Raw genomic sequence first — 27,424 nt, forward strand, 5'->3', positions numbered from 1 at the left:
GGCGGGACGATTACATCGGCGTGGGAGACGGATCTTGCTTGAGCAGATCAAAGAAATTCGTGTCCTGCACTCCGTCGCCGCCCTCGTTGACGACGATGAGCAAGCTCAACGCCGGCGCGTTCGAGTTCGTCCCGGGCAACGCCTTCCGCATCCCTCCCTCACAGCAGCAGCCGACCCCGCCGCCTCTCCAGCCCGTCGAGCGCCCCGAGCAGACAGAGGCACCCGTACCCGCCCCCACCATTTCTCTCAACATCGGCGGACCAAAACCACAGCCTGTGCCCTCGCCTGCACCGTCTGCCCCGCCGCCCGCCCCCGCCCCCGCCACTGCCGCATTTGCGAAAGCCGCGCCCAAGCCTGCCACCAGCACCTCATCTGGTGGGTCCGGAGCGTCTACGCCGGTCAAGACATCCGCCGTCTCCTCTCCCGCTCCCGCATCCCGCACATTCACCCTTGCAAAGGCCAAGAACGACACCGCCGCCATTGCCCAGGAGGTGCAAAATGCCGCGGACGAGGCTGTCCTCCAAGAGCTCTTTGGCGACCGTGAGTCCTCCTTTCCATGTCCTTGCTTTTCCTTATCCCGATCATCCCTCTCCAAAGTCAAAGAACACCTGAGCATCGTCTTCGTCGGACATGTTGATGCTGGCAAGAGTACCATGGGCGGCAACATTCTCTTCCTCTCCGGCTCCGTCGACAAGCGGACCATGGAAAAATATGAAAAAGAGGCCAAGGATGCAGGGCGTGAAACCTGGTACCTCTCATTCGCCCTCGACTCCACCCCTCAGGAGCGCCTCCAGGGCAAGACCGTTGAGGTCGGCCGCGCCTACTTCGAGACCGCAACCCGCCGCTACACTATCCTCGACGCCCCGGGGCACAAAACCTACGTCCCTTCCATGATCACCGGTGCCGCACAGGCGGACGTCGCTATCCTCGTCATCTCCGCTCGAAAGGGCGAGTTTGAGACCGGCTTCGAGCGCGGTGGCCAGACCCGCGAGCATATCATGCTGGTCAAGACCGCCGGTGTCGGCAAGCTCATCGTCGTGATCAACAAGATGGACGACCCAACGGTCGGGTGGGCCAAGGCGCGCTTCGATGAGATTAAGGAGAAGCTCACGCCTTTCGTGCGCGGCGCAGGGTTCAATCCCAAGACGGATGTCACTTGGCTGCCTGTGTCCGCGTACACGGGCGCAAACCTCAAAGACCGCGTTGCGTCGTCCGTGTGTGCGTGGTGGGAGTGCGTAACAAAACTCGCTGCTTGTCCATTTCCCCTGCTCTGCTCACGTTCGCGCTCCCACCTTTCCCTGTGACACCCAGCGGCCCCGCACTGCTCGAGCACCTTGACAAGATGCCGATGGTCGACCGCAAGCTGCACGCGCCGCTTATGATGCCCATCTCCGAGAAATACAAGGACCTCGGCACGATCGTCGTCGGCAAGATCGAGTCCGGGCACGTGCGCAAGGGCGACGCACTCCTGCTCATGCCAAACCGCGACACCGTCGAGGTCGCCGCGCTTTACAATGAACTGGACGACGAAGTCCCCGCGGCTGCATCGGGAGACAGCGTGCGGCTGCGGCTGCGCGGCGTCGAGGATGAGGACATCAGCCCGGGATTCGTGCTCACGAACCCTGCGCGACCTGTGCACGCGGTGCGCCAGTTCGAGGCGCAGCTGGCGATTCTGGAGCATAAGAATATCATTTGTGCGGGGTACACGGCCGTCATGCATGTGCACACGCTCGCAGAAGAGATCACGCTCGTGGTGAGCTGACTGCCCCCATCATCTTGTTTGCTTTATTTCATGAGCGATGCTCACTCGAGCACTCTTCAGGCGCTCCTTCACTACTTTGATAAGGCGACCGGGCGTAAGTCCAGAAAACCACCACAGTTCGCTAAGCGGGGTACGTGCCCCTTGCCCGTCCTCCATCATCTCCTGTACTTCCGTCATTTGCGCACATGTGCATTCATTGGTGATTCCATCGCTCTTCCAAGACACAACTGACACTCTCTGAATTCAGGACAGCGCATTGTCGCCCTCATCGAGACAACCGCGCCAATCTGCGTCGAGCGCTTTGCGGACTACCCGCAGCTAGGCCGATTTACGCTGCGCGACGAAGGTGCGTATTTGACCATCCTTCCTCGACTCTCCATCCCTCATTCATCTCCTTTTCTTGTTCAGGCAAAACAATAGCGATCGGAAAGGTCTGTTTTCTAATCCATTTTGATCTCTCTTTTGTCGCTGTCTTCGTTCTTCGCTGCCTGTTCTCTCGCTTGATCCTGCGCCTGTAATTGTCGCTGACCGCTCTTTCTCGTCAACAGATCACCAAGTTGATCGAAGGCGGGGTTGACATAGACGACGCCGCAGAGGGCGTCGCCAACCTGTCCGTCGCAGCCTAAGCAAGACTCGGATAGACGAAGATCCGGTGGCTTGACAAAATATCAAAGTAGAAGGCAAGACGAAGGAACTGCAATTGAATGTACGTGTTTGCATTCATGAATGGGGCAATTAGTTTGTGTAGCACAATGTCGCAGCGCCGTGTAAATGTACGCATGTAACGTAGTCACCTCGATATGGCCCTCGCTGTTGTCTTGTCCCAAGCCTTAGACTGGCTTACGATACGAATCTTATTTAGAACGATTAAAGATACATGCAAGACTATTGATACACGGAGGACCGGAATGTGTGTTGGAAAAACCGCTGCAAATGTTAGAGAGGTTGAATAGCTTGAGATAAGATCGCTCCTGAGTTTTGTCCATTACTCAGGAGCATGTGTGAGTAGTCGGCAAGCATAACACCAACGAATATTCACAATCAGTTCGGCCTCCAGGTCCTATGAGCTTCGATATGTCCTGGAGGCCGCGCCTACGCCCTTGAGCTGAATGCGGGATCAGCACGCTGTTCGGAAGCGCTGCCATCAAATGCTCACCCGCAACACAAAATTGACGTTATGCAGTTCGCGACACACGCAAACGCACTGGCGATGGCTCGAAATAATTTGTCAACAATCGGCTGGGCAACCCAACGAATACAGTCATACCTCCGACGATGCATTCAAGGCATCCAGAGACCGAGGATATGACAGCCATAACTGCATCGCCTATACAGGCGGATATTCCCTCGATGCACGAGACTATGATTCTGCATGCGCCGCCATTGGCATTGTCCCTGAGGGGATCAAAGGTGTGATATGGTCGAGCTCACCCCATGTTGATATGATGGACACGTAGGGAATGCGATTGCGTCGCTGTCGAGTCTGAAGACTCTTATATTGAGCGGCGAGCGATCAACCGGCATGACGTCCCGCGACGCAATCGTCAGACTCTGCTCCAAGGATCCGAGTCCCAGAATAGCACTGGATGTACTGAGCATTTACGGTGTTATATATTCTGTGTTTTATGTCAGAAATTATTAAGGCATAGAGTAAAGCCGCCTGTTAACTTCCTAGCAAATTAGTGTCGCCTCGTCATCAATATGAGTGTAGAGAGGTAGTAAAGAGGTATAGAGTCGTGCCACTGTGTCTTCAAGTAAGCCTCAATGTGGCAACGCGGGAGAGTGGCGTGCCGCTCATGGCAAGTCACGTTCTGATTAGGGCAGGTCTTTTCGCGTTTAGTCTACCAATTTGAATGTAAATTCTAGCTCTCTACAGATCAGGATTACATGGATCGCCGAAATCCTTTGTTAGACGATGACGACTCCATGGCTACCCCCTCGTTTATTGAACGCGCCCTGCGTGCCCCCGACGATGACGATGGTGACTTTGCAATGGCTCGAAACCTCAACTATGACAATGCCAATGAAGAAACCGAGTTGCAGCAACTGATCAGGCATTGGGTGAATGAGCGGCATGCGCCAGATATACTTCCAGGACAGGAGAATCTGCTGGCAAGCCTGCTGGATCACATTCGGAGACAGGTGGGTGAGTGCTTTGTTTTGTGTGGCGGATTATTAGAAGAACTGACGGGCGTGCTGAAAGTCAAACACTGTCTCGCTATTGCGATCGGATCCTGATTCCTCTGAGGAAGAGCATTTCCGAATCATGCTGGCGCAAACTGAGATCGAGAGAGTCAAGTTTATCGTCCGGTCCTACTTGAGGACACGCCTGTATAAAGTCCATCAGCACCTCACTCCCGAGAGCCCTCGCTTAATATAGTCCTTGTCTTCTCATCTTAGATCGAGAGGTATGCAAGATATATCGCAATAACACCTGAAATCCAAACGCGATTATCACAGACTGAGCTGAATCACATTAAAAGGTGCCACAAATCCATCTGACAGACTGTTGATACACACTGATTCTAATCGTATTCACTCTGTAGCTTTTCAGACTTGACTGAGCGTCACTTTCACTCATCGGTGTTACAGTCCTTGCCCGAACACCAGCAGGGCCTAAATGATAGCACGGTCTTTACACCTCCAATGAGTGAGAACGCGATCTCCTTCATTGTCTTTCTTCCTGCAATTAAACTCGCTCGTGTTGTCTAAAAATTATCAGTCCCTGAACCCGACAAGTCCCGCGCAGTTTTTGTTCATGCGAGAGAGGAATGTCCGCCCGTTCGGTTACCAGAGTGTGTATCATTTCCTATTGTCCTGAGAGTCATGCTATTGATAACCTCCCTTCTGTGCAGCGGGACAACGCTTCAGATCCAAAAGAATCAAATCGTGCTGACCCCGTATATTGTAGTAGAACAACTGCTCGCGAGTGGGAACTTAGAGCTTGTATGAGCAAGTTTAGCAAGCCGCCGGGTGCTACTTGGATCTATTTATTCTTGTTGTACTTTTTATAGAACTGATTCTCGTGGACGGAACGGCAGCTTCAAATCAACACAGCCGATGCAAGGGTCGGAGAAGCATATTACAACGCATGACGAACGATTCGCTGAGGGCCTTGCCCGATGCTCTGCCCCCAATGCCGTGCTAATAATTCAAGCGAACCCCTGCCTTGCTGAAGACTCATTTTACCTGAGATGAAGACACTCTGGCCAATGTTGGACGACGGACCATCGCTCAACAATATATACACCCTTGGACGGATCAGGTGAAAGAGGTAGGAACTGACATACTTGTCACGCAGGTTATTGACCAGAGCGAGCATTTGAAAAACGAAAAGCTACAACAATTAAAACAGTGTACTTCGAGACATTTACATACCGTGTACAACAAGGGTCCAACATCCTGAACTCAAACTGATCGTCAATCGCGAAGTTAATTCTAGTCGCCATTCTCGTCGTCATCGTCCCAATTCTCCTCTCGCCTGTACGGTCGGTGCTCACTCTCCTCTTCCTCCACTGTACCTGCACCGTCTCCCTCCTCCACAACCATCTCTGCGCTTTTCTCTTCCTTCTTTCTCCGCCGCCTCTTTTGGGGAACTGTCGCACTATCGGGGTCGACTTTCTTGCCCTTGCGAGATCGCTTGGCTCCCGTGGACGTCGATGTCTCAGCATCCACAAGGTCGAGGTCAACTGTCCCGCCTGCCGAAGGATCAGGGACAGCCTGGACAATCTCTTTGAGAAAATCAAGCATTTCGGTCGTCTCGATCGCGTGTTTTCTGGACATCATAAGAGTATATTGACATCGAGGGTAATGAAGAGGACGGTTGAGATGAAATTGAGTTGAGAGCTGTAGGGTACGCACAGGTGATATGCTTCTACCTTCTTGCTGCCCCTCGACGTTGTAACTTCGCAAGCCCGGTCGATCATCATCGAGAGAAACAGCTCAAGAGCTTTCGCTAGAGGGTGGAGAAGTGACGTCCTTCAGGTCCATGATCTATAACCGCAACCTGATATCAGCGACAAGTGCAATCAATGGCTCACATATAACTATAGGTGTAGCTTGCGCGACCTTGCCCACCTCCTCATCCTTCTGCATGATCTTCTTTATACGCGCCTAACGAATTTCGAAAGTTAATGTTCGGTCACGGTAGAATGGGCGATCGGGCACCTACCACAGGAAATTTAGTCATCTTATTTCTATTTTTCATGTTGGAAACTTCGCTACAGTCGACGTGGTGGGCCTGAAGGCGGCGAGAGACAGACTGCAGGAGTAGGCACGGAAAGATGGTATGCGGTAATTTCGGCGGTCACGAACAAAGCGATTGTCACCTACTTCTGATGTATTCTGACATATTTGGGAAATCTGTCACACATTATATTATCAGGCGTGGGAACAGTGCGAGGATATTGATAACCCTCAACCTTTCATCATTTTAGCGCTTTAGCTTGCACCGCAAAAGGACTTTCACTACGGCAACTCTACTTCAATCTACATTCATGCTTTGAACTTGTATATAGCGTGAGTTCGGTCCTTACATAGGTGTCAAACTCGCCCCAGCTTTGGGGTCATGGTCAGTAGACCCAAAGTTTAGGGGAGCACATTGTAAGCGCTTCACCGACGGTATGACAATGAGATCGTGTTGCCTTAAGAGTATCGTATGGAAAGCGGTACTATACGTTCCCAAGTATGCCACCAATCGGCCATACCGCAATGTAATATAGGCACATTTCCAAAGCTTCGTTACCTGACTGTCGTTTTTCAATGCAGGTGAGCTGCGAGCTGATATCGGCGTCCATGGTATGTAGTCAGCGTCTATTTTTGGTGTTCTAATCTTGCTTGTTAGTTGTGAGAGGTTCTCCAGATAACCAAGGCGAGACTCATTCGGACTGATCTTCGCATGGCTTGCATCTTATAGAGCTTTTGGCATGGTAAGTCCATCTCTTTTAGCTCTGTACATGATCCCTGCTAATTGATGGCGAAAGGTGTAGGAGTATTTTCATTTATGTCAGCGGTGCCAAGCTAATCGACTACACCGAACGAGAAACCGACCACTTAGGCAAAACTTCACTACGATCAAGTGGAAATGGAGCGGTACCAGCGGATTTCTCGATTACCTTCGGGTTGTTCGGGACGCAGAAACATGTTAGCCGGGTGAGAGACGCTTGGAGTACAACATATGATCATGCTAACCTCATTAGACGTGCCTTCTTCATAGTGTGCTTCCCATAGGCGTTCCAAAGCCTCAATGAATCACTTGATAAATTCGATCTCATCCAGCCAATTGATACTGGCTTCTGTGCTCGGTCGGTATATAATCGAATACCGCCTCTGACTACACTTTTTTCACTCAATCGCAAAGCGGATCTGCACGTTGACCGCCAAGTTAGGCGTTGCTTGAAGATGGTGATGGTCACTTTCCCACTGATTATCTCAGGTTTTGGGGTGACGGACGGAAGAGGGCTATCCCCTTACTCGTTCACTGGGAGGTTGTGAACCAATTCAAGTCGTCTTTACTGCGTAAGCCATGACTTTTATATTGTGTCTGCTCTATGTGATGTGTATTCATAGTAAACATGTGCCAACCCCATTTTCTCGATGTTCGCAAAGAACATCTTGGCTTTTAATGGGTTTTTATGGCCAGCGCAGTAGCTGATAATGACCGGTCCTTCGGTGTCCCAAGGAAATGTCCTTGATCTCATTGGCAAGTGCTAGCAGCTATGCTTCGTAGGGACACGATCCTGTGGAAATTTTACAAATCTCATGTATTACTGCTCGCCAAGGGTCTCCGAACGGTGTACCTCGAGTCCGCGTCTCTCTCACTCCCTCAGGATGCTAGTAGCATCTTGAAGGTATAAAGGGATGCATTTTGATGATCGAGTCGACCAGGACACTCCAGTTGACTCCCTAGAACAGGCAGACCTACAATGGCTTTCGGAACTCTCATCGCATTTGCTGCTCTCATTGGCGCCTCCAGCGGTCCGTACCATTGATATATTTTGATTCAATGTCCCTCTCACTCAGTCTTTAGCTGCTATTACGCGGCGCGTTGCCTGCCCGGACGGGGTGAATACTGCTACCAACGCTGCTTGCTGCGCACTGTTTGCTGTCCGGGACGACATCCAGGAGAATCTGTTCGACGGCGGCGAATGTGGTGAAGACGTGCACGAGTCACTCCGTCTAACATTCCACGACGCTATTGGCTTCTCCCTCTCTGCTAATGCTGCGGGCACTTTCGGGTTTGTGTTTCCATTTTATCCTGTGTATCCACGTCTCCATCTCACCTAAATTTAATAGTGGTGGAGGTGCTGACGGTTCCATCATCGTATTCTCCTCCATTGAGACCGCATTCCATGCCAACAACGGCATTGACGAAATCGTGGAGGAACAGAAACCATTCATTGCTAGACATAACATCACTCCTGGCGATTTGTAGGTCCTTTCAGCTCAGCTCTACAAAACATGAATTTGACTAGCGACGCTATTCATAGCATCCAATTTGCTGGTGCAATTGGTGTGAGTAATTGTCCCGGTGCCCCGCAGCTAGACTTTCTGCTTGGTCGCCCTGCCCCCGTGGCCCCCGCTCCTGACTTGACCGTCCCTGAACCCTTCGGTGAGACTAATAAACCAATCACAGTAGTCTATTTTCTGCAAGCTCACATCAATATCACCAGACTCGGTTGACAGTATTCTGGCCCGCTTCAATGACACAGGCTTCAATGCTGCTGAAGTCGTCGCATTGCTCGCGTCGTAAGTTCATTTGACTTCTGCGCCGCTACCTTTCTCATATTTTTGCAAGCCACACCATTGCTGCTGCGGATAAGGTCGACGTGACGATCCCAGGAACTCCGTTCGACTCTACGCCTGAGATGTTCGATACTCAGTTCTTCATTGAGACTCAGCTTCGTGGCACTCTTTTCCCAGGGTACGACAGTCTTCTCATTTTTTCCCCGGGTCTGCTTCATGCATATTGTCATTATCTTGCCATGTAGAACTGCTGGAAACCAGGGTGAAGTCATGTCGCCCTTGGCAGGAGAGCTGCGTCTCCAATCGGACTCGGAATTGGCTAGAGGTCTGTTCACAAGTTTTTGTCGATAGGTTTTACTGACTCTGCACATGCTCAGACAATCGCACTGCTTGCTTGTGGCAGGCTAACGTCAGTGAGTATGAACTCTTATTGCATCGCACTTATGGTTTTGATGCGTCTTTACACCGATGAGACCAACTTGCGCATATGACATCAACGTTCAAAGCGGCTATGGCAAAGTTGGCTGTTCTAGGACAGGATACATCTCAGATGGTCGACTGTTCAGAACTAATCCCGACGCCTCCACCTTTCACTGGTGCTGCTCACCTACCTGCGGGCCTGACAAGCGCTGATATCGAACAAGCCGTGAGTCGTGATGAATGCTGCTGCAGGCTACTCCTATTGATGACCATCATACACCTCCCTAAGTGCTCACTTACTCCATTCCCCACCTTGCCGACTGACCCTGGTCCCATAACCTCGGTTGCTCCTGTGTAAGTCAAATTGCCTCTAACTTCATGGCTGCTTTGCTCACTATTGGTACAGACCTCCCTCTTGAACGCATCTCGTTCCTATCTTTCCCATTCTTTCCTGTGTTTCTTTGTTAGGTAGGCATCTTCGTATGTACTCCATGGGCGTTTTGTATATATATTTCTGTGTTCGTCATGGGTCAGGTACGAGCAGTATGCTTGTACCGTTGTCGTCCCTCGGCGTATTGACGTTCCTTGCTTGGTCAAACATCGTTCAAGAGACGCAAAGGAGATTCCAGAATAATTCTACTCCAGAATGTTTTCAATCTGATCCCAGCAACTACACACAGCCTCGCCATTGCAAAAACCAGTGTTTTCGGCCTTACCGACCTCATCATACTCGTTCAGTGTGCCGACCTTTTTTGTGGTTCTTTGCAAGTTTGCATGCACATAGCGATTCCATGACATTCATGCAAACCCTAGACTGAGGTCACCTTACGTTGAGAACTGATAGACATCAAAGATGTTCGTCATCTTCTGTTCTCATGGTTGCTTTGCTGCACTACGCTTGGTTTACCTGAAGCTTGGGGGCAAGGTATGAGGACTAGTAGAAGGAAATAACTCAGAGTATACCGTCTCGCGATACCTTTGATTGAATGAAGTGGATAAGTTATCATGTTTCACATTTATCACAATGTGCGTGGGAATCGTAGCAAGGCGACAATTTTGTCTTCAACCAGCTTCAACTCAACTTTCTCCAAACATTCCGAACGCAAAGCTTTACCTGGGACGAGTGATTCTATGGGGGTTGAGGTGTGTTTTCGATAGAGCATCGTTCAGCAAGTGACTGGCCGGAATATGTGTCATTAGAGGAGCGACGTCTTTTAGACATGGATTGAACTTGCCCAAGCGGCTTTGCGAGTAGCCTAGTCTTCCTAGCTGATCTTTGACAAGACAGTTGTTCTCTATATATGAGAGGTAATCTACATGAAGGTTCCAATACGGCTTTGTATAAGCTTCAAGTGCGTCCCAGGCGCGATGTGAACGAAGCGAAACGTCTTTTTAGTTGTAGACGAAAAGCATCCATCTCTTCTCAAGCACAGCACCAATCAGACATACCATGATGCGATAGAGTACAATGGGCACTTGAATGGCTAATACCCAGCTGTCGCTCGCCAGGAATCACTACAACACGATATCGTTGCCCATGGTATGTAACTAACATCTATTATTGGAGATCTAAACTAACCGGCATTGTGGGAGATTCAGTGGATAACTGTAGCAGGAACTTAAACGGACTCATTTCCTGTGTGCTTACAATATTCTCTACCAGAATATACAGGTCGGTGGATTGATAGTTACAGGAAGAAGTTTGTCTTTACATTCAGATACAAGGACACTGCTGAACTGTTCGATCAGTCTACAGGTTGAGAGGATGTTTGCTGGTGTAAGAACTTGCCAGGTCATGAACTGTGATCAAATGGAAGCATCGGTTGAGGATCGTTGTGTCTCACGGACTGTGAAACATAGAAAAGCGTGTGAGACTCAGCATCCGCTCGGCTTCTATCCTTGATTGACGCGTCTTCTCTCCACTATGACATGTTTTCGCTGTGATCTTCAAGAGTCATTGTACAAATTCAATATCAGCCTCCTTTAAGGGTTACAGCTCTTGGTCTGTAACTGAGTGCCACCTCGGATTGTTCTGCCTTCACATAAATCAGTAGTCTAGTCTTGACCATAGTATGTGGTAGTGCCTTGAATTAGTGATGATGGCCACCTTCCCACTGACGTCCCCAGTTCCATGGCGTTGGTCGCAGAGACGAACAAGAGCTGCCTGTTACTCACCGAGAGCTGCGCTCTATACATCAAACAAATTTATCACCATCAAGTGTACCCTTATAGCTCCAATATCTCCGCTCCAGATGACTTCTATCCATAGCGAACATGTGCCAACTCTACTTCCTCGATATCCGCAACGGGCGTTTTTGCCTTGCATGGGTCGTTCAAACCCGCACCATACCTGCCGTAACCGGTCCTTTGGCGTCTCGAGGGAATGTCTCGGATTCCATTGGCGAAAGCTAGTAGTCTGTGGTTTCAAGAGGCCCATTCCTGTGGAGAATTCCTCAAATCTCGAGTATCATTGGTCGACAGGAGCCTGCATACCGTGTCTATCCAGCTCACGGTCGACCCGTCTCTCTCATCTCCTCAAAATATCGAGTTTCCTACGTATAAAAGGGCGTGCTTGGAGAATGGACCGGCCAGGACATCTTCGTTCGCTCACTGGAACAGATTGACCTACAATGGCTTTCGGAACTCTCGTCGCATTTGCATCTCTGATCAGCGTTGCCAGCGGTGGGTGCCCAATTATGCTGTAACTCACAGTCTGATTTATTTGACTTCGTTTTCAGCCGCCATCACAAGGCGTGTTGCCTGCCCGGACGGGGTGAATACTGCTACCAACGCTGCTTGCTGCGCATTGTTCGCTGTCCGTGACGACATCCAGGAGAATTTGTTCGACGGCGGCGAGTGTGGTGAAGACGTGCACGAGTCACTCCGTCTAACATTCCACGACGCTATTGGCTTCTCCCTCTCTGCTAATACTGCGGGCACTTTCGGGTTTGTTTTCTGAATCAATCAAGTTTCTGTGTTCGCACTTATTTTAAACGATTGTTGATAGCGGTGGAGGCGCTGACGGCTCTATCATCATCTTCTCCTCCATTGAGACCGCATTCCATGCCAACAACGGCATCGACGAGATCGTCGAGGAGCAGAAGCCGTTCATTGCTAGGCACAATATCACGCCAGGCGATTTGTAAGTCCTCAGTTCATTCATATATTCCGCCGCTTGACTATCAACACGACTCTAGCATTCAATTCGCGGGTGCAGTCGGTGTCAGTAATTGTCCTGGTGCTCCGCAACTGGACTTCCTACTCGGTCGTCCTGCTGCTGTGGCTCCTGCTCCCGACTTGACTGTCCCTGAACCCTTTGGTAAGGTGATCAGTGGTGATTGATGTCTTTGCGCATGCTCACATTGATACACAGCTACTGTCGATAGTATCTTAGCACGCTTCGCTGATACTGGATTCAGTACTGATGAAGTCGTTGCATTGCTCGCATCGTAAGCGCATTCTATCCTTTCAAATCCAAACCTGCTCACATCAGTAATCAAGGCATACTATTGCTGCTGCGGATAAGGTCGACGTGACAATTCCAGGAACTCCGTTCGACTCCACACCCGAAATGTTCGATACTCAATTCTTCATTGAGACCCAGCTTCGTGGCACCCTTTTCCCAGGGTAAGGTGTCGCGTGATCGCTGAAGGTCTCTGCCTCATGCTTCTCGCTATGTAGGACTGGTGGAAACCAAGGTGAAGTTGAATCGCCCTTGGCGGGAGAGCTGCGCCTCCAATCGGACTCGGAGTTGGCCAGAGGTCTGTTCACGCTTATCTACAGAAGATAGTCCCTCATAAACTTGTGCCCGGTCAGACTCCCGCACTGCTTGTTTGTGGCAGGCCAACGTTAGTAAGTACTCATATCTCTCTTCATCGCGGTAATACTGCTGATGCGTCTGTACACGTAGACCAACTGGAACACATGACAACAGCATTCAAGGCAGCTATGGCCAAGCTAGCTGTTCTAGGACAGGACCCATCTCAGATGGTTGACTGTTCGGAACTGATCCCGACGCCTCCACCTTTCACTGGTGCTGCCCACCTGCCTGCCGGCCTGACGATGAACGACATTGAGCAAGCGGTTAGTCATAATATTCTGTTGAGGAAGTACTCTTACTTACCACGTATCGTCAACCTCAGTGCGCAGTGACTCCATTCCCTACCCTGCCGACTGACCCTGGTCCGATCACCTCCGTTGCTGCTGTGTATGTGCTTTCGCCTTCGGATGCGTGAATGATCTTCTCACTTTCCTACAGGCCTCCTTCTTAAGCGTATCTTATCACTATCTCGGCTCGCTTCTCTCTGGACTGACTTAAGCAGGGGTGTCCGTATGTAGTTCTAGGCATTTGTATATGTTCTTTTGACTCGTGATTTATTGAAGTGCATGCATAGCCGCTGGGTGCGAAATAGGTATCGCGAGCTCTCAAATGGCACGGCAGTACCAGGCCCTTGAAAGAATCTGCACTCTGTAACTCATTCCAAACATCTGCGGAAATTTATGCACAATTATGCATAGTTGACACCGTTTGTGTACTGCGTAATGTGGAACAATACGGGCATCGGGGTCAACTTCGTATCGGCACACTACGGTCACATGACTGTCATGTGGTATGAAAGACTTGACCTTCATAAAAACTCACGACGACAGTCGCGATCATAGTTCGGACGTGCTCTCCCTCGTATGCACACAGCTCTGAGTATGTTGGTGTATAACGTGAAGAACGGTATCGTCATCGGCGTCAACATAGGCGGCCGGTGTGAGCAAGCGTGTGACATGAGTTGACTGTCGCTATCATCTTCTCCTTCTTCCTCCCACATGAAGAACTTGACGCTGTCATACTGCATTCAATAGCTGCTGTGGACCCTTATGCACCGCTGTGTTCTTATCAACCGGATGTGGTCTGCTGTCACTATCCACAGCGTCAAAAAAGTGCGACGGCAGCCAAGGTACGAATGACATTCTAACTTGCGCATAGTGGAGCATGCAAGGCCGTCTGACCAGCAAGGTAGAAGTTATTGAATCTCTTGAGAAGTTATGGAAGGAAAGGGTACATACCCACCTCGCAACGCTCCCACGCTAATCATGTCTGTCGTATCGTATCGCCGCGGTATAAGTTCATGACCTTCCCGTTTTCTAGAGTGTTCGCCACTCCACACAGTCGCGTCCTCAAGAAAGTGGACCATGACATCCAGAGGCGTCGCTCTCGTAACTGGTGCAGCTAGAGGTATAGGTCGGACGATAGCTCGCCGCTTGGCGGACGATGGGTACGATATCGCCATCAACGATCCCAAATCGAGTCTTTCCGAGCTCGATAATGTAACGAAAGAAATAGGAAGCAAGGGCCGAAATGTTGTCAGGATCACTGCTGATATCACTGAAGAAGTGCAAGTAAAGGAAATGATTCCATTCGTCGTTGAGAAGCTCGGTGGCCTGGACGTGGTGAGTGTTTTTTTCTGCTCAATTGTGCTTAATCTAACGAGGGGATTTGTAGATGGTAGCCAACGCCGGAATCTGCCCATTAAGCCCTTTGGTCGAAAGTTGGTTGTTTTGTCGAGACGTCTCTGCTGCTTACTCATTGTGCAAAAAAGCATCCAGTGAATTGTTAGACAACGCCATGGCGGTCAACGTGAGGGGTACCATGCTTTGCTATAAGTATGCTGCAAAGCAAATGATTGCACAAGGGCGAGGCGGACGGATAGTCGGTATGTTGCTCAGTATATCTGGCTTTCAACGTTCATCTTATCTCCCTCGTAGGCGCATCGTCTGTTGCTGGAAAGAGACCTTTCCTACTCGGTTCTGCTTATGTCGCGTCAAAATTTGCAGTGCGGGGTCTCACGCAAGTAGCTGGTGAGGATGTTTTTTAGAGAGGAAATTGCGTTGCAAGTTTGATGATATCGCTGCAGCTATGGAGTTGGGAAAGCATGGAATCACGGTCAATGCATACGCCCCTGGATTTATCAAGACTGAGATGTGTGGGTAGCACGTTCTTGCCCCAATTTCAAGTTCGCTCAATTTTGTTCAGTGGAAGATGTTGAGCGATCGATGAACATGGAGCCAGGTGCATTTGTAGAGGCCGTATGTGCCCGTTACATCTTACAGTCAGTCCCTGTACTCATACAATGCAGAGCATCTCCACGTTAGCGATCCCGCGCCTCGGTGAGACGGAAGATATTGCAGAGTTGGTATCCTTCTTGGTTTCGAAGAAGGCGGGGTATATTACAGGGCAGACAGTGAGTCGCAGGCTATCCTCAAATCATCGTGACTGACATATCCTTTGGCCGATACGCAGTTTAGCAGCGATGGGGGTTGGCTTTGAATCATGTTTTACAGGTCACAAGTGCCCTCTGCGATGCCTGAAACCTCACATGTACCAAAAAGCTTGTCATTTACGCTTTTTCTAGATCTCACGATGTTACGAGAGTCTTGGCTGCTTCAGTCCCTGATTGCACATCGTGACTTGCTAAAATTCTGCTTCAGAGCTGCGCACCGAAGGGAAATCAAATCCAGACCACAGAACCACGGGCACAGATGTGGGTCATGCGAAATCGTGCCTAAACCAGGAGGCGTCATCCTTCGCGCTATTCACTGACCTTGTCATGAGATGTCCCAAGCTATTCATTAGCGCGGCATACTGAATTATCTTCGCTAAATGCTTTTCTTAAATATCAGGACGCACTTACGACGTGCCGTATTATATCTGAGCTTCTGGCATCATGTCCTCCAAGGGTGTTGTTCTTGTAACTGGCGCAGCTCGTGGCATCGGTCGAGCTATCTCTCATCGCTTGGCTAACGATGGATATGATGTTGCTGTCAATGATTTGGAGTCCAATCTCTCTGCCCTCCAATCTTTAACCAAGGAGATCCAGGCCAAGGGCCGAAGGTCTATCAGTGTCGTGGGGAATGTTGCTGTAGAACAACAGGTCAAGGATATGGTGTCAAAGGTGGTCAGTGAGCTTGGTAGCCTTGACGTTGTGAGTCATTCTTATTATTCCTCGTGCCGATAATCACTTCACTGAGCCACGAACACGAAAAGATGGTTGCCAACGCAGGAATTGCTCGAACGAAACTGCTACTTGAAAGTAAGCCACATCTCGGAGAGTGCTATCTCTAACGCCGTTGACTCTATATGATTGGATACCATCAGCGACCACCGAGGACCTTGACCAACTTTATGATGTCAACATTAAGGGAGTCTTTCTCTGCTACAAACACGCTGCTGCACAGATGATTGCCCAAGGTCGTGGCGGAAAAATCATTGGTCTGCCCCCTCAACTGCTTTCAAGAGTCAACAATATTCCTCAGCCGTCTATGCAGGTGCTTCCTCCCTCTGCGGAAAAAGACCGTTTGCTCGCCTTGGCGCATATGTTGCGACAAAGTTCGCAGTGCGGGGGCTGACTCAAAATGCTGGTACGAAATATTCGACTACGGTTTACTAGATGATGCTAACCATCAGAAATGAAGCTGTCGAGTTCGGGAAACACAATATCACTGTCAACGCGTATGCTCCTGGGTTCATCGATACCGACATGCGTGTGTAGTCCCGATCACGCGCCGTGGGCTTCTGCTCATGTCGCTTCATCCAGTGCAGACTATAGAACGGGAAACCGTCAGTCAGGGTCTTCCTGAGGGACAATTCTCCCAAAGTGTACGTCATTTAACTCCGCATACATCAAAGCGATCTCATTGGGATCGTTGGTTCACAGGGCTTGAGTAACATGTCCATTTCCCGGATCGGCAAGCCGGAGGACATCTCAAACTTGGTATCCTTCCTTGTCTCCGAAGATGCAAATTATATTACGGGTCAGACCGTAAGTACATTGCTCACCAATAAATTCGAGCACCATTTGACATTTTGGTCACACCACAAACTTGTAGGTCAGCGTCGATGGCGGATGGCACTTCGACTGATCTGGGCTTATGTCGTTGCACACTTCCAGCCAGAGCTCAGGTGTACGAATAGTGGGGAATCGCGAATGATGAAAGAATGTTTTATGTTCCCTGTACCAATTGAGGAGAGTACCAGTAACGATCAGCACTTAAGGCGGCTCAACCAATTGAGTTCAAGTACGCTTTTCTGATGGGAGCATCGCTTCGCGTGGGTTTCAACGCAGAACACACCTCAAATCAATCAGCCTATACCGAGAGGCGCACGCTCTACAGCCAACGGGTCCCTTTGTCGGTGTTAGAGCGTCGTGCGAGTATTAACACGTAGCAGTCACGTAGCATACCGACTCCCTCGTGAAGGCCTTGTTAGAACTTCCATAATCGAGGCATCATTAAGAGCAAGATAGATCTCAATCGAGAGCCTGTTTGGGATCGAGCAGTTACCCCCCTGGGGTGCATATAACCTGTCGCCGTGAGGCATTTTCATGTCCGTGGCGTGAGTCAGATTGAGTGACGAAAGAACGACATCCATAGGAGTACCTGGACTCAAGGTGTCGAAATTCCAAATTTGAGATCATGGTCGGGGGCGATTTCTCGAAAGCCTCTTGCAGCGGTCGGCTCACCAGAACTAGTGGCAGTTACAAAAAATGTAATAATGTCGATCCGTATCTTACATACGCTAATCGTAATAGCGATCTTGAAACGAATGTAGGGCGGCGACTAGTATGATATACTGAAAACCTATTAGAGGCCATTGTTCGTCAGGAGTCTTAGACTAGGGGGAATATTAAAATGAAAACGGGCGTCAATGGCAGAGCGTAGTTGTGATGCCATGACTGTGATCACTGAGGCTCAGCGATAGAAGTAAGGAAGTTGAAGACATTGTTGGGGTCAACCTCTTTCTTGATGGACTGCAGCCGCTCGTAGTGCGAGCCATAGTATAAAGCTTGCGCTGTGTTACCTAGCATTGAGCGTCATGCGAAACGGCATAGGGACAGATAATTTACGCACAGTTGTTTAACTTGTCCTCGATATAATTGGTGTAAGCACTGAATCGCAGTTGTCAACAACTTGACTTCCAGATCCTTAGCATTTACAAAGTAAAAGTGACATACCCATACGCCCAATCAGATGGGCTATTGTCGACAATACTTGCGACCATGGCTACAAGACAACAATCGTTAGTGGATTGGGTCAAGACTCGATCGAGCGCCGAGCTCACCATCCAGGAATGAGAAGCCCACATTGGGATAGGGCGGACTGTAGTTAGATGACGAAGCGTAGAACTGGATCGTGAAGAGCGTCGATCTGCTCGCGAACGATGTAGCGTCGAGGGGGACGGCGTTGATCGCCGAGTTGGGGCCGCCGTACAGTTCAATTTGCGTGAACCAGTTCTACACAGATACCAAAATACCACACAATGTCAGCCCAGTACTCCCAGGCGCCTGACACTATGAATGGGGATTGCTGACCGTGTTAGAAGTATAGCCTTGGTGCGTCAGGTACGATGCAAATGCGTTGATAGCGGCAGCGCTCATTGGAGAGTTTTCGGGCGTCATCAGAGACTAGAAAAGAGCCCAAGTTTCATTCTCGTTGTCTCAGACATGCTTGGTAGCACATACCTTGGCGTAGAATGTATCCGTCTCATCAGGAGCGCTGGTGCTCAAGGTGTCGCTTCCCGCCAGGCTCTCCAAGCTCTCCAACCATGTCCCGCCGGTAATGCTTACCGTGGGCTTTTGAGGAATCTGGTCGAGGAAGGGCTTCACTGTGCTGTTCAAATCCGCCGGCTTGCCATACCATCCACCGACAAACTCGACACTGGCAGTATTTGAAGACCCTCCCTTGCCTAGAGTGAGCTCTGCATCAAATGTAGCGGGAATATCGGTTTGGACGAAGGACTGGTAGGCCGAGATAATGTGCGCGAGAGCAGTGGCGTTGACGGCGTTCCAGCTGTACGAGAATACCAGCGCGGACGAAGGAACTGGCTCAGTGGCGAAGGTGAAGGCAGTGGTGATCCCGAAAGAAGAACCTGCGCCACGCATAGCCTAGCGGAGGGAACCCGACTGATGAGAGGGAGAAGCAAGAAAAATGCATGCGACAGACCCAGAAGAGATCCGAATTCGTCGTATTCGATGCAGTGACAATTGTACCATTGGCGAGAACAACCTCGGCAGAAATGATGTGGTCGATGGTAAGACCCCACATGCGTGAAGCAAAGCCAAATCCGCCAAAGGCTAGAAAATTGGCCTATATCAGAACGATAAATGGCAAGGCGGAAAATTGACGTACATGCATGACCTCCGACACCAACATATGGGCACGTCCCATGAGGAAGTGCCCGGCCTTGGTCATTCAGAGCTTGAGCGACATCCCCGAGCCTGTTACCAGTCTGAATAACTGCCGTGCCAGCGTTGTTATCGACAGTGATATTCTTGAGCTTGCTAAGGTCAATCACCAGGGCGCCGTTCTTCCCTCCGACGCCATTTGCGATGTAGCTGTGCCCACCACTGCGCGCGACCACCTGCGTATGCGTTGACGCTCCCGCCTGAATGGCGGCAGCGACCTGCTGCGCGCTCTCGGGATAGACGACGGCAGCTGGGGAAACATTGAATCGAAGGTTGTCTACGACAAAGATTTGATCAGCCAGAGAAAATGGCACGAGCATCCGTATGTAGAACTCACAAGCCTTGCTTGCGTCCTGATATCCTGAATCTCCCGGGAACAGTGCTGTCAAACCAGCGCCTGTGAGATCACTTTTCAAGTCCTGGCACGCAATGCGCCCAGTGATAGAGGCGACTGTCAGCAGCAGACCGTAAAACCGGATGTTCCAGTTGGTCCTCATACTCGTGAAGTTGAGAACGGGGGTAAATTAGTGGATAGGCCCTGTGGGGAGTGGGGATCCGGGGAGTATTGGTGGGCTTTTTTGTAAAACAGGAACCCATGCAAACTTATACCTTTCAGAGCGCTTCATATCCAACGGGTTGTGGTGGCCGGAGACCTGTGCTCGCAAATTGTTTAGTCGAAACGACCATAATCCAAGACAAATCAGGATGACGATACAGCGGTTGTCCGAGACGTTGAGATCGCGGAAACCACGATCCGAAGGACATCTGACAACAACTCCAATAAGCTGAGATGATCCGGGATGTGAAGAAATCCAATTGATCGTAAGAGCGTCGCGAGCGTCGACTAGCGTCGATTGTTTCTCCTCATGACGACCTGAACACAACTGGAAAAAAAGCGACACAAAACGACGTGTATTGGCTAGTAGCGGAGACGAGAAAATTACGACCTGGAGCAGGTTTATAACATGTTTTCATTGTTCTCTGACACGGAAGACGAACACCGGGTTGGCGCTGGAGGTTGAAACATAATGTGGCAAGCGCTTATGAGCTGTGTAACACGGTCTTCAGTAGCCTCGATGCCACAATCTATGCTTGTGCTTGTGGATGGAATGGTACGGTGCCGTTGTGCAATGCATCTTGGCCACGAGAGGGAACGTAGAGCCGTCAGTCGTAGTGGGTGGCAGGAGGAAGTTGTGGCCCGGATGGGCAAACACCAGTAAATATCGTCAACAACAGCCAGCCCCGCTGCGCGGCCATCAACGTCTTGAACATCCTTCAGGCCTCGAACACCGTTGCCTATTTTCCTCGGCTCTCCAGATACATTGATCATGTCGAACACAATCGCTCTGTACGTTAATTTGGCGTAGAATTATGTTTTCAATCCGTATTTATGTCTACCCTGCGAACAAACCCATCTCAGCTATCCTCTCTCGAACTTCACGTTCAGGTAAGCTGCCCATGCCCGCCAGTACCTTTCCAAAAGACATACCAATCGCGCCTACCCGTCCCTCTCTTCTCGAACAGCACTAAAGAAGCTCAACCGGAAGAAGACCCATCTGTTTCAGCGCGTCTACAGCGCCTGCAGAACAACTATGAAGACTTCGGTATGCGTCGCACGGTCGAAGGGATCCTCGTTGTACATGACCATGGACATCCACACATTCTCATGCTCCAAATTGCCAATGCGTTCTTCAAGCTGTACGTGCTTCGTCACCACCCTGCTAACTCACTCCTAAACCTCTCATATATTTTCATTTCGTGTACTTGTCACTTGTACACGCGAATCTGACGCGTACAACAGTCCGGGAGACTACCTGAAGCCTGGTGAAGATGAGATCGAAGGCCTGAAGCGTAGGCTAGATGACCGCCTGGCCCCGCCGACCGAGTCGCGTCAGTTCAACGCGTCCCATGGCGTCGACAACGACTGGGAGATTGGTGACTGCCTCGCCCAGTGGTGGCGCCCCAATTTTGAGACGTTCATGGTGTGTGACCCTTATCCTCCCAGTGATTTGAGCGCCTGTCATAATCGTAACACCTATTCGTGTGCACAGTACCCCTTTGTCCCCGCACATATCACGAAGCCTAAGGAGTGTAAAAAACTCTTCCTTGTTCAGATGCCTGAGCGCAGTGCGTATATCCACTTTTCTTGTTAGTATCGTGCACTCACCGTTTTTCATAATCCCTTTTGCTCCCATCTCTCCAAAAACGAATCGACAAATCTATCAATATGGTTATAGAAGTGCTCGCGGTCCCAAAAAATATGAAGTTGCTTGCGATCCCGCTCTTTGAACTCTACGACAATGCCGCACGGTGAGTCCCCGGTTTAGCCTTTTTGTTCTTCCGCTTTAGTGTACACGGTGTATTTCTAACAATCATGTATCGCGCACTCACGCACTTCTGTTCTCCCCTTTCTACTTATCTTCTCCCTATGCGCGTTCTTGTGTTCAAGCTATGGCCCTCAACTCTCCGCTATTCCGCATCTGCTGTCTCGGTAAGAGCCACACGTAATTTTCATACAATCCACACGACTTATCGCACTCATCGTCTCCTCGACAGGTATAATTTTATTTATCAATGAGGACTCTTCGTACAACCCCCTCATACCGCCCCATTGTCCAACACTCAATCACCCCTTGCACAACTTGCACGTTTCCCCACGCAACGGCCGCTCTGTGTTCCCTTCACGCCTCCCGCCTCTGTGTCTTCACTCGCACCTGCAACCCGCACGGCCTACTAAAAGCCCGGACCGATGGACGCCTGGTCCTTGTATTATTCATTAAAACGACTTGTGCTCTCCTGTTTGTTTGTCGCTCCATCTGTCTCTCTCTCCGTGAAGCGCATACAACGCACGCACGTTTGCTCATCCGAATAGATGTTTTGTATGCGCACGAGCGAGCCAATCTGTACGTCTCAGATCCCAGTAGTTTAGCCTATCCAAATGGCCTCGAAGCCTGCTGACACGTGAGAGCTGGTCAGTAGTCGCGTAATCTGCATGCAGTTTCCACATTCCGTTTATGCGAAGAAATCTATACACATGCAGAGTGTGTCGGGTTTGAGACCGTCGTCTCTCTGTTTCCGTTTGAGCAATCCCGAATCCAAGGGAATTCACATATCATACAATGCTGGGTATACATTCATCAGAACAAAAAAGAGTAACCAGGGACCCGAGTAGATAATGGAGCCTAAAGTAAGTGGCAATTGAGCAGCTGAAGAAGGAAGAAGCAGAGCCGTGGCAGTCATGAATCGTGTGTATGTGTGGGTAAACATCACCTGTGCGTGGTGGTCGTCTACGAGCTCTAGTCTCCAGCCAGCACGGAATAGCGCCGTCAGAATCAAGGCTATCCTGTCTCCCAAGGACATTCAGCATCCACATCCGCCCTCATCCACGCCGCCCCCACTCGATGCACTCAAATCGATGTTCCCGGGCATACTGCCACTGCCGCTCCCCGCATTAGCTCCGCCTGCACCGTCCTTACCGCGCGCCTTCGTCTTGGACGACTCCCACAGCTCCGGCGTGTCGATGATGCGCTCGACGACATTGCGGAACGCATCGCGCACACCGACCGACGTCTTGGCGCTCGCCTCGACGAAGAGGCTGTTCATGCGCTCCGCGAAGGCCTCCGCCTCGTGTGTCGGGACTTGGCGAGAGAACTCCTAGTGGGTCGACCGTGCCGATTCGCGTGCGAGTAGGGTAGGAGAGAGCACGATGCGATGATTGCATTTAAACGGCCTTCTGTGAATATGAATGTGGTATGAGGGGAGATGACGGACCTTGTCTACTTTATTTCCGACCACGATCTTGACGACCGATTCAGAGACGTATGTTTCGAGTTCGGAGTACCATCGTGGAAGCGCATCGAAAGATTCGCGGTTCGCCACATCGTACACTGACGATTCACAAGACAAAACAAAGTCAATCTCCATGCGCGATATCTCAACAAGAAATCCAGGTATTAGCTCACCCAGAATGATGCCCTGCGCGCCGCGGTAATACGAGGAAGTGATAGTCCGGAAGCGCTCCTGTCCAGCTGTATCCTAGCGACGTCGTGTCCACAATAAATGCTAGTAATAAAAGCTGATAAATAATTGACGCACCCATATGCTCAACTTGACTTTCTTCCCGTTCACATCCATCTTATGCACCTACCACCATAACGCGATGAGCGTCGGCATCACGAAATCATCCATTACCCAAAACCAGCTCGGGAAGAGACAAAGCAGGTCTGAGCGGACGAACTCACCCGAAAATCCACCCCAATCGTCGCACTCGCCTCGTCCTCGGGCAACCACTGCTCGTCCGAGAACCTCAGCAACAAGCTGCTCTTTCCTACAGAGGAGTTTCCGATGAGCAGCAACTTCACGTTGATGGGAGCTGCGGAGGTGGCCATTATAGCACCAGCAGAAATGATGTCTAGATCGGTTATTAGAGGTCGGCTGCCGAAAGTCGAGGATCTAGGGTTGGTTGCTGAGAGTCCGAGTCTAGGTCTTGATGGATCTTGCGAGTATTATTGTATGAATTATGAAGGTTTCTATAGATCGGTGTGGTTGGCAGGAGATAGGCTGGTGTGTAGGGCTTTGAAATGACTACACAGGCCAGATGACTGAGGTGAGCACTCCGCGGAGGCTACTCCGCCGTAGTGACATCATGAACAGACGCCCGTCAGTCACCCGGGCTAACAGACGCCCATAGCTCTTTCCCTTTCGTTTGCAAGATAGGCTTTGAATCGGTCAAGAATGCGTACCATCAATTCCCCTGAGTGAACCTCAAAGAACTAAGTTGTTCGCCATCACCGGACGCCATCAATATGTCAACCAAACTATATTCGTACAACCAACTGCATCGTGCGTAACTGGATCGAGCATGAACAAATGACATGAACAAATAAAAGAGAGCCCTCTAATCCTAACCGAGCCGTTCTACCGAGACAGTAACTGCGAGTGTCCATGGGGAGGGATGGCGAGTGGTAGTGATATCCAACCGAGGCTCGAGATGACGCGATTACGAGAGGTATAAGATCGTCGTTCTACGTTGCGAGTCGGGAACCTCAGCGCGAGGAAATGGAATAGATCATTAGAGGTTTAAGCCCATGGCCAGTCATCGCCGTCGTCATCGTCGTCGGGCTCACCGGGCGCAGGCGAGGGTGCTGTTGGTGGCTCAGGAGTCTTGCCGGATTTGCAGACTGCAGGAACGTCGAAGCCCTATAACGATCGTCCGCCCCGTCAACCACTGCCATGAAACAATATAAAGCAAGCAACTCACGTTCGTCCGGATTCCTCCACCCCACGGCGTGCGGCCCTCGACCTTCGCGTCCTTCCCGAGGCCCTTCTCCGCGAACGCGTTCCACAGGTCGCAGTAGTTCTCGCCGCCGGTGAGCACCTCGTCTGCCTGGATGATCGCGTTGCGCGCGTCGAAGAACGACGGGCGGCACTGCTGCAGCTTCATCCCGTTGAGCACGAGCTGGACGCTGAGCGAGTTCCCGTGCGCGGGCACGAGCGGCTTCTCCTTGCCAGCGGCGTCAAGCTCGCGCGGGCGGTAGAACTCGCCGATGGGGATGGTGCCGTTCGCGAGCGGCGTCGGGGGGTAGAGTGTGTCGGTGTATCCGTGCTTGGCGATCAGGCGCTGTGAGACGACCCAGAGGATCTGCGCCCAGACTTCGCCGATGGCGTGAACGCCCCAGTAACCGGATTTGTCGAGGGTCTTGTACGAAGAGGGATTGATGGTGTCATTCTAAAGAAACTTGGTCAGACATAGACAAACGACAAAAGCTGAGGAATGTACACTCACGAGGGAGTATGGGAAGTTCCTGATACCGCCAGCTTGGTTAGCGGCCCACGCACCCATTGGGTAGTCCGAGTACTCCTTGTTACTCCTGATGATCGTAGCCAGGAAATCTGATCAAAAGGCTGCATTAGCATCTTCTGCGGAACGACAAGGACTCGCAGCGGCTTACCTCCCCACCCCTCGCCCATTCCACCAGACTCGCCCCAGCCAAGACACCCCGAGTTCGCCGGCCCACCCGTCAACCGAGTGCTCAGCCCGTGTGACAGCTCGTGAATGACGATCCCAGCTTCGAGATCGCCGTCACGATACGGGGTCGCGGTGTTCCACAGGTACATCCTGCAGCGTCCGTTCTGGCCATCGGGTGGCGTCATGAAGTTCGCGTTGTTGAACCCGCTGCCGTCCTGCGCGTTCGCAATCACGGCATCGTTGCCCGCACCCCCACGCCCGAAGTTGTCCTGCTGGAAGTTACCGGAGAGTTCGTCGAAGCCGTACCTATAGTACAAGTCGTGGACCATGTTCGTCGTGTAGAAGAGCTGCGTGATGGTGGCGTTGATGTACTTCTGCGCCTCTATCTTCGCATCGGTGCTGTCCGTCTTCTTGGGATTATAGGTGTAGTCGAACTCGAGACCCTCACCGCCCTCAGGGCGGTAGTTCTGGAGCCAGTTGGACAGACCCTCCCAGTTCTCGTGCGCGAAGACCTGAATTCGAGACGAGCCCCACAGAAAAATCAGGATAGGTCGTCAAACATAGCAGATATGTTATACGCACGTTGTTACCACGAGTGGTCGTGGTGTTGACGAACTCGCCCTTCTTAGAGGTACCACGCGCGATCGGGTCACTCGCGGCTGGGATCACGTGCCATCCAAGAGGACTGGCCAATGAATCGAAGTTCTCCTTCTCGATAGAGCGGCTGCTCTCCGATGGGTCATTGACACCCCACGCCCAGACGTTGTACGTAGCGGGGGCGCGTTGTGCGGGCGGGTTCTTGGGAATGGGTGAGTCCGACGCCCAGTCCACGACCGAGATGATATTGTGCGGATAGAGCATGGAGACGGCGGTCTCGTACCAGTTGTCTGACATCTCAACTTCGAACTAAATTAGCAACGTGTCAGAACGCTAATCACAAATCTGGACGGAAGAGAAGCAGACACACCCTCCATGACATCATCAAAGAAGTCTTGTCACCATCGGGAACCTGGACATACACAGGCTTCGCCTTGACGGGGGCGACGGCATCAGGAACATTGTCGATGATCACGGCAGCCGTGGCTGCGTGATCGCCAACGAAGTGGTGCTCCGAGCTGATGACCATCTTCTGCAAGTATGCTTCGTATTGGTCTTTGATGTTACTCGCCAACTCTTCGTTCGGCGTCGCAGCGATCATGAACTGCAAGAGCGCGTGTCGCGGATCGGTGTAATCCCCGCTGTCGGGCATCATCGATGGAAGGTCCTTGTGTGCACAGTTCGATTGGTAGAGGTGCGGGAGCTCTCCATAGATGGACTCGACGTCGGCGGCCCCATTGAGTGTGACCTGCTCAGACGAGGAGGCCTGCATACGACGCCTATAATTCTCGACGAGAGTATCGCGTTCTGACAGCTCGTCACCTAACTGACGGCAGTATTCGACATGAGGTCCCTCAGTCATGGGTTGCATCAAGGCACTGTCGCCGCGGAAGAACTAGGGGGAACATGAGCGCCAAAGTTGATGCCAGCGAATGGTCCACTCACTGAGTCTCCGTAGGACAAGACCAGCCCATTCTTGATGTTAATGTTGATGTCGCCATCGGAGACCTCGAGTCCGTCGACGAGCTGGCGGACATACACATGAGTGATGCCCGTCGCCTTGTCAGTATACGAGTCTTTCCGGATAGTGTATGTGTTGGTCGCGGAAAGCTGGTCACCGAGTAAGGCCGTCATAAAGCTCTTCGCAATCTCGAACGGGTCTTCAGTGGTCAAGAAGTTACTCGTAACATATGGCTGTGCAGAGTGAAACTTGGCCTGGGGGTGCACAGGACCGAAGCCAAGGGACTTGCGTCGTGAGACGCCGCCCGAGTGAGCGAGAGCATACCCCGCGAGGCCAGCTAGGGCCAAGGAGGTGGTGAAGAGGCGCATTGTATAAAGAGAAACGAAAGCAGTGGAGAGAGAGGAGAGTAGTACCCTGCAACCGACCAGTCAAGGGGTTGATGGGGGTTTGGATGAGAGGGGTAGTAGCGCTGTCGCACTGACTCTTATCTGCCCCCGCTCGCGCCACGCGTCGCCACTGCGAGCCCTCGGCCACGCGACGGCTCTCCCCACACTCCCCTTTTCGGTTTCGCGGCCGTCTCCGCCCAGCGAGTCGTCCGGACCATCTTGGAATGGGTCTCGCCGCAATAGTCGCGACATGTCGCGGCTATGATAAGGTCCCGCCATTTGTCTGCAGCTGGGGGTCTTCCCTCTGAGCACCTGCACACAGACCGAACGACTCCACCACAGTGCGAAGCTCGA

General features: G+C 51.1%; 13 protein-coding genes across 13 annotated transcripts; 7 read left to right on the forward strand and 6 right to left on the reverse strand.

The window, feature by feature from the left end:
• Positions 1–95: 95 nt before the first annotated feature.
• On the forward strand, positions 96–2,659 carry HETIRDRAFT_389700 (uncharacterized protein; the record flags this gene model as incomplete). The annotated part of the gene is made up of 7 exons (XM_009553241.1): positions 96–540; positions 598–1,231; positions 1,312–1,753; positions 1,823–1,892; positions 2,010–2,108; positions 2,171–2,193; positions 2,311–2,659. 7 exons carry the CDS (start codon positions 96–98, stop codon positions 2,386–2,388), a joined length of 1,791 nt encoding a protein of 596 aa, XP_009551536.1. The 3' UTR covers positions 2,389–2,659.
• Positions 2,660–2,937: 278 nt separating this feature from the next.
• On the reverse strand, positions 2,938–3,126 carry HETIRDRAFT_328204 (uncharacterized protein; the record flags this gene model as incomplete). Its single annotated transcript, XM_009553242.1, has 1 exon — positions 2,938–3,126. A coding segment is annotated over one exon (189 nt), but the record flags the coding sequence as incomplete, so codon positions are not given.
• Positions 3,127–3,754: 628 nt separating this feature from the next.
• Positions 3,755–4,714, forward strand: HETIRDRAFT_327861 (uncharacterized protein; the record flags this gene model as incomplete). The annotated part of the gene is made up of 6 exons (XM_009553243.1): positions 3,755–3,904; positions 3,966–4,100; positions 4,163–4,245; positions 4,309–4,412; positions 4,485–4,557; positions 4,618–4,714. The coding sequence occupies 6 exons, from the start codon at positions 3,755–3,757 to the stop codon at positions 4,712–4,714; spliced, it is 642 nt and encodes a 213-aa protein (XP_009551538.1).
• A 486-nt stretch (positions 4,715–5,200) lies between these two features.
• HETIRDRAFT_422057 (uncharacterized protein) lies at positions 5,201–5,969 on the reverse strand (the record flags this gene model as incomplete). The annotated part of the gene is made up of 4 exons (XM_009553244.1): positions 5,201–5,537; positions 5,624–5,717; positions 5,803–5,875; positions 5,934–5,969. The coding sequence occupies 4 exons, from the start codon at positions 5,967–5,969 to the stop codon at positions 5,201–5,203; spliced, it is 540 nt and encodes a 179-aa protein (XP_009551539.1).
• Positions 5,970–7,686: 1,717 nt separating this feature from the next.
• On the forward strand, positions 7,687–9,345 carry mnp1 (manganese peroxidase 1; the record flags this gene model as incomplete). The annotated part of the gene is made up of 11 exons (XM_009553245.1): positions 7,687–7,738; positions 7,791–7,998; positions 8,057–8,191; positions 8,251–8,372; positions 8,434–8,509; positions 8,559–8,684; positions 8,752–8,831; positions 8,884–8,919; positions 8,980–9,152; positions 9,216–9,280; positions 9,333–9,345. The coding sequence occupies 11 exons, from the start codon at positions 7,687–7,689 to the stop codon at positions 9,343–9,345; spliced, it is 1,086 nt and encodes a 361-aa protein (XP_009551540.1).
• Positions 9,346–11,556: 2,211 nt separating this feature from the next.
• Positions 11,557–13,197, forward strand: mnp2 (manganese peroxidase; the record flags this gene model as incomplete). The annotated part of the gene is made up of 11 exons (XM_009553246.1): positions 11,557–11,608; positions 11,665–11,872; positions 11,934–12,068; positions 12,124–12,245; positions 12,300–12,375; positions 12,428–12,553; positions 12,608–12,687; positions 12,743–12,778; positions 12,837–13,009; positions 13,069–13,133; positions 13,185–13,197. The coding sequence occupies 11 exons, from the start codon at positions 11,557–11,559 to the stop codon at positions 13,195–13,197; spliced, it is 1,086 nt and encodes a 361-aa protein (XP_009551541.1).
• Positions 13,198–14,110: 913 nt separating this feature from the next.
• Positions 14,111–15,245, forward strand: HETIRDRAFT_106091 (uncharacterized protein; the record flags this gene model as incomplete). The annotated part of the gene is made up of 8 exons (XM_009553247.1): positions 14,111–14,368; positions 14,421–14,466; positions 14,518–14,631; positions 14,684–14,776; positions 14,833–14,901; positions 14,952–15,004; positions 15,055–15,159; positions 15,219–15,245. 8 exons carry the CDS (start codon positions 14,111–14,113, stop codon positions 15,243–15,245), a joined length of 765 nt encoding a protein of 254 aa, XP_009551542.1.
• A 397-nt stretch (positions 15,246–15,642) lies between these two features.
• On the forward strand, positions 15,643–16,837 carry oar1 (3-oxoacyl-reductase 1; the record flags this gene model as incomplete). The annotated part of the gene is made up of 8 exons (XM_009553248.1): positions 15,643–15,900; positions 15,963–16,008; positions 16,074–16,187; positions 16,244–16,336; positions 16,391–16,459; positions 16,513–16,574; positions 16,633–16,737; positions 16,805–16,837. The coding sequence occupies 8 exons, from the start codon at positions 15,643–15,645 to the stop codon at positions 16,835–16,837; spliced, it is 780 nt and encodes a 259-aa protein (XP_009551543.1).
• Positions 16,838–17,085: 248 nt separating this feature from the next.
• Positions 17,086–20,350, reverse strand: HETIRDRAFT_480809 (uncharacterized protein). Its single transcript, XM_009553249.1, has 11 exons — positions 19,496–20,350; positions 19,103–19,435; positions 18,917–19,047; positions 18,436–18,858; positions 18,286–18,378; positions 18,036–18,207; positions 17,929–17,977; positions 17,825–17,862; positions 17,492–17,765; positions 17,354–17,441; positions 17,086–17,277 (listed from the first exon to the last, which is right to left on the reverse strand). Exons 1-9 carry the CDS (start codon positions 19,653–19,655, stop codon positions 17,656–17,658), a joined length of 1,509 nt encoding a protein of 502 aa, XP_009551544.1. The 5' UTR covers positions 19,656–20,350; the 3' UTR covers positions 17,086–17,277; positions 17,354–17,441; positions 17,492–17,655.
• Positions 19,560–20,488, reverse strand: HETIRDRAFT_436575 (uncharacterized protein; the record flags this gene model as incomplete). The annotated part of the gene is made up of 1 exon (XM_009553250.1): positions 19,560–20,488. One exon carries the CDS (start codon positions 20,486–20,488, stop codon positions 20,117–20,119), a length of 372 nt encoding a protein of 123 aa, XP_009551545.1. The 3' UTR covers positions 19,560–20,116.
• On the forward strand, positions 20,487–21,736 carry HETIRDRAFT_125777 (uncharacterized protein; the record flags this gene model as incomplete). The annotated part of the gene is made up of 8 exons (XM_009553251.1): positions 20,487–20,506; positions 20,579–20,605; positions 20,683–20,856; positions 20,960–21,140; positions 21,210–21,285; positions 21,396–21,468; positions 21,608–21,649; positions 21,715–21,736. 8 exons carry the CDS (start codon positions 20,487–20,489, stop codon positions 21,734–21,736), a joined length of 615 nt encoding a protein of 204 aa, XP_009551546.1.
• An 842-nt stretch (positions 21,737–22,578) lies between these two features.
• On the reverse strand, positions 22,579–23,534 carry HETIRDRAFT_242634 (uncharacterized protein; the record flags this gene model as incomplete). Its single annotated transcript, XM_009553252.1, has 5 exons — positions 22,579–22,812; positions 22,930–23,045; positions 23,121–23,193; positions 23,254–23,301; positions 23,400–23,534. Coding segments are annotated over 5 exons (606 nt in total), but the record flags the coding sequence as incomplete, so codon positions are not given.
• Positions 23,535–23,959: 425 nt separating this feature from the next.
• Positions 23,960–27,127, reverse strand: HETIRDRAFT_65992 (Metallo peptidase M36). The gene is made up of 7 exons (XM_009552907.1): positions 26,669–27,127; positions 26,094–26,618; positions 25,709–26,032; positions 25,110–25,638; positions 24,944–25,050; positions 24,419–24,886; positions 23,960–24,357 (listed from the first exon to the last, which is right to left on the reverse strand). Exons 1-7 carry the CDS (start codon positions 27,050–27,052, stop codon positions 24,238–24,240), a joined length of 2,457 nt encoding a protein of 818 aa, XP_009551202.1. The 5' UTR covers positions 27,053–27,127; the 3' UTR covers positions 23,960–24,237.
• Positions 27,128–27,424: the final 297 nt, after the last annotated feature.

Source organism: Heterobasidion irregulare, assembly GCF_000320585.1.
Source record: "Heterobasidion irregulare TC 32-1 unplaced genomic scaffold scaffold_11, whole genome shotgun sequence".
NCBI classification, from domain to species: Eukaryota; Fungi; Basidiomycota; class Agaricomycetes; order Russulales; family Bondarzewiaceae; genus Heterobasidion; species Heterobasidion irregulare.

Excerpts from the sequence above, each read along its gene's own strand:
- HETIRDRAFT_65992 (XM_009552907.1), bottom strand. The coding sequence starts at position 27,052 with ATGCGCCTCTTCACCACCTCCTTGGCCCTAGCTGGCCTCGCGGGGTAT. Across the intron at positions 26,619-26,668 it reads TCTTGTCCTACGGAGACTCA|TTCTTCCGCGGCGACAGTGC; the intron begins GTGAGTGGACCA and ends TGTTCCCCCTAG. Across the intron at positions 25,051-25,109 it reads AATGGGCGAGGGGTGGGGAG|ATTTCCTGGCTACGATCATC; the intron begins GTAAGCCGCTGC and ends CCTTTTGATCAG.
- HETIRDRAFT_480809 (XM_009553249.1), bottom strand. The coding sequence starts at position 19,655 with ATGAGGACCAACTGGAACATCCGGTTTTACGGTCTGCTGCTGACAGTC. Across the intron at positions 19,048-19,102 it reads TGGTGTCGGAGGTCATGCAT|CCTTTGGCGGATTTGGCTTT; the intron begins GTACGTCAATTT and ends CCAATTTTCTAG. Across the intron at positions 17,766-17,824 it reads CGAGGACAAGTTAAACAACT|CGCAAGCTTTATACTATGGC; the intron begins GTGCGTAAATTA and ends TAGGTAACACAG.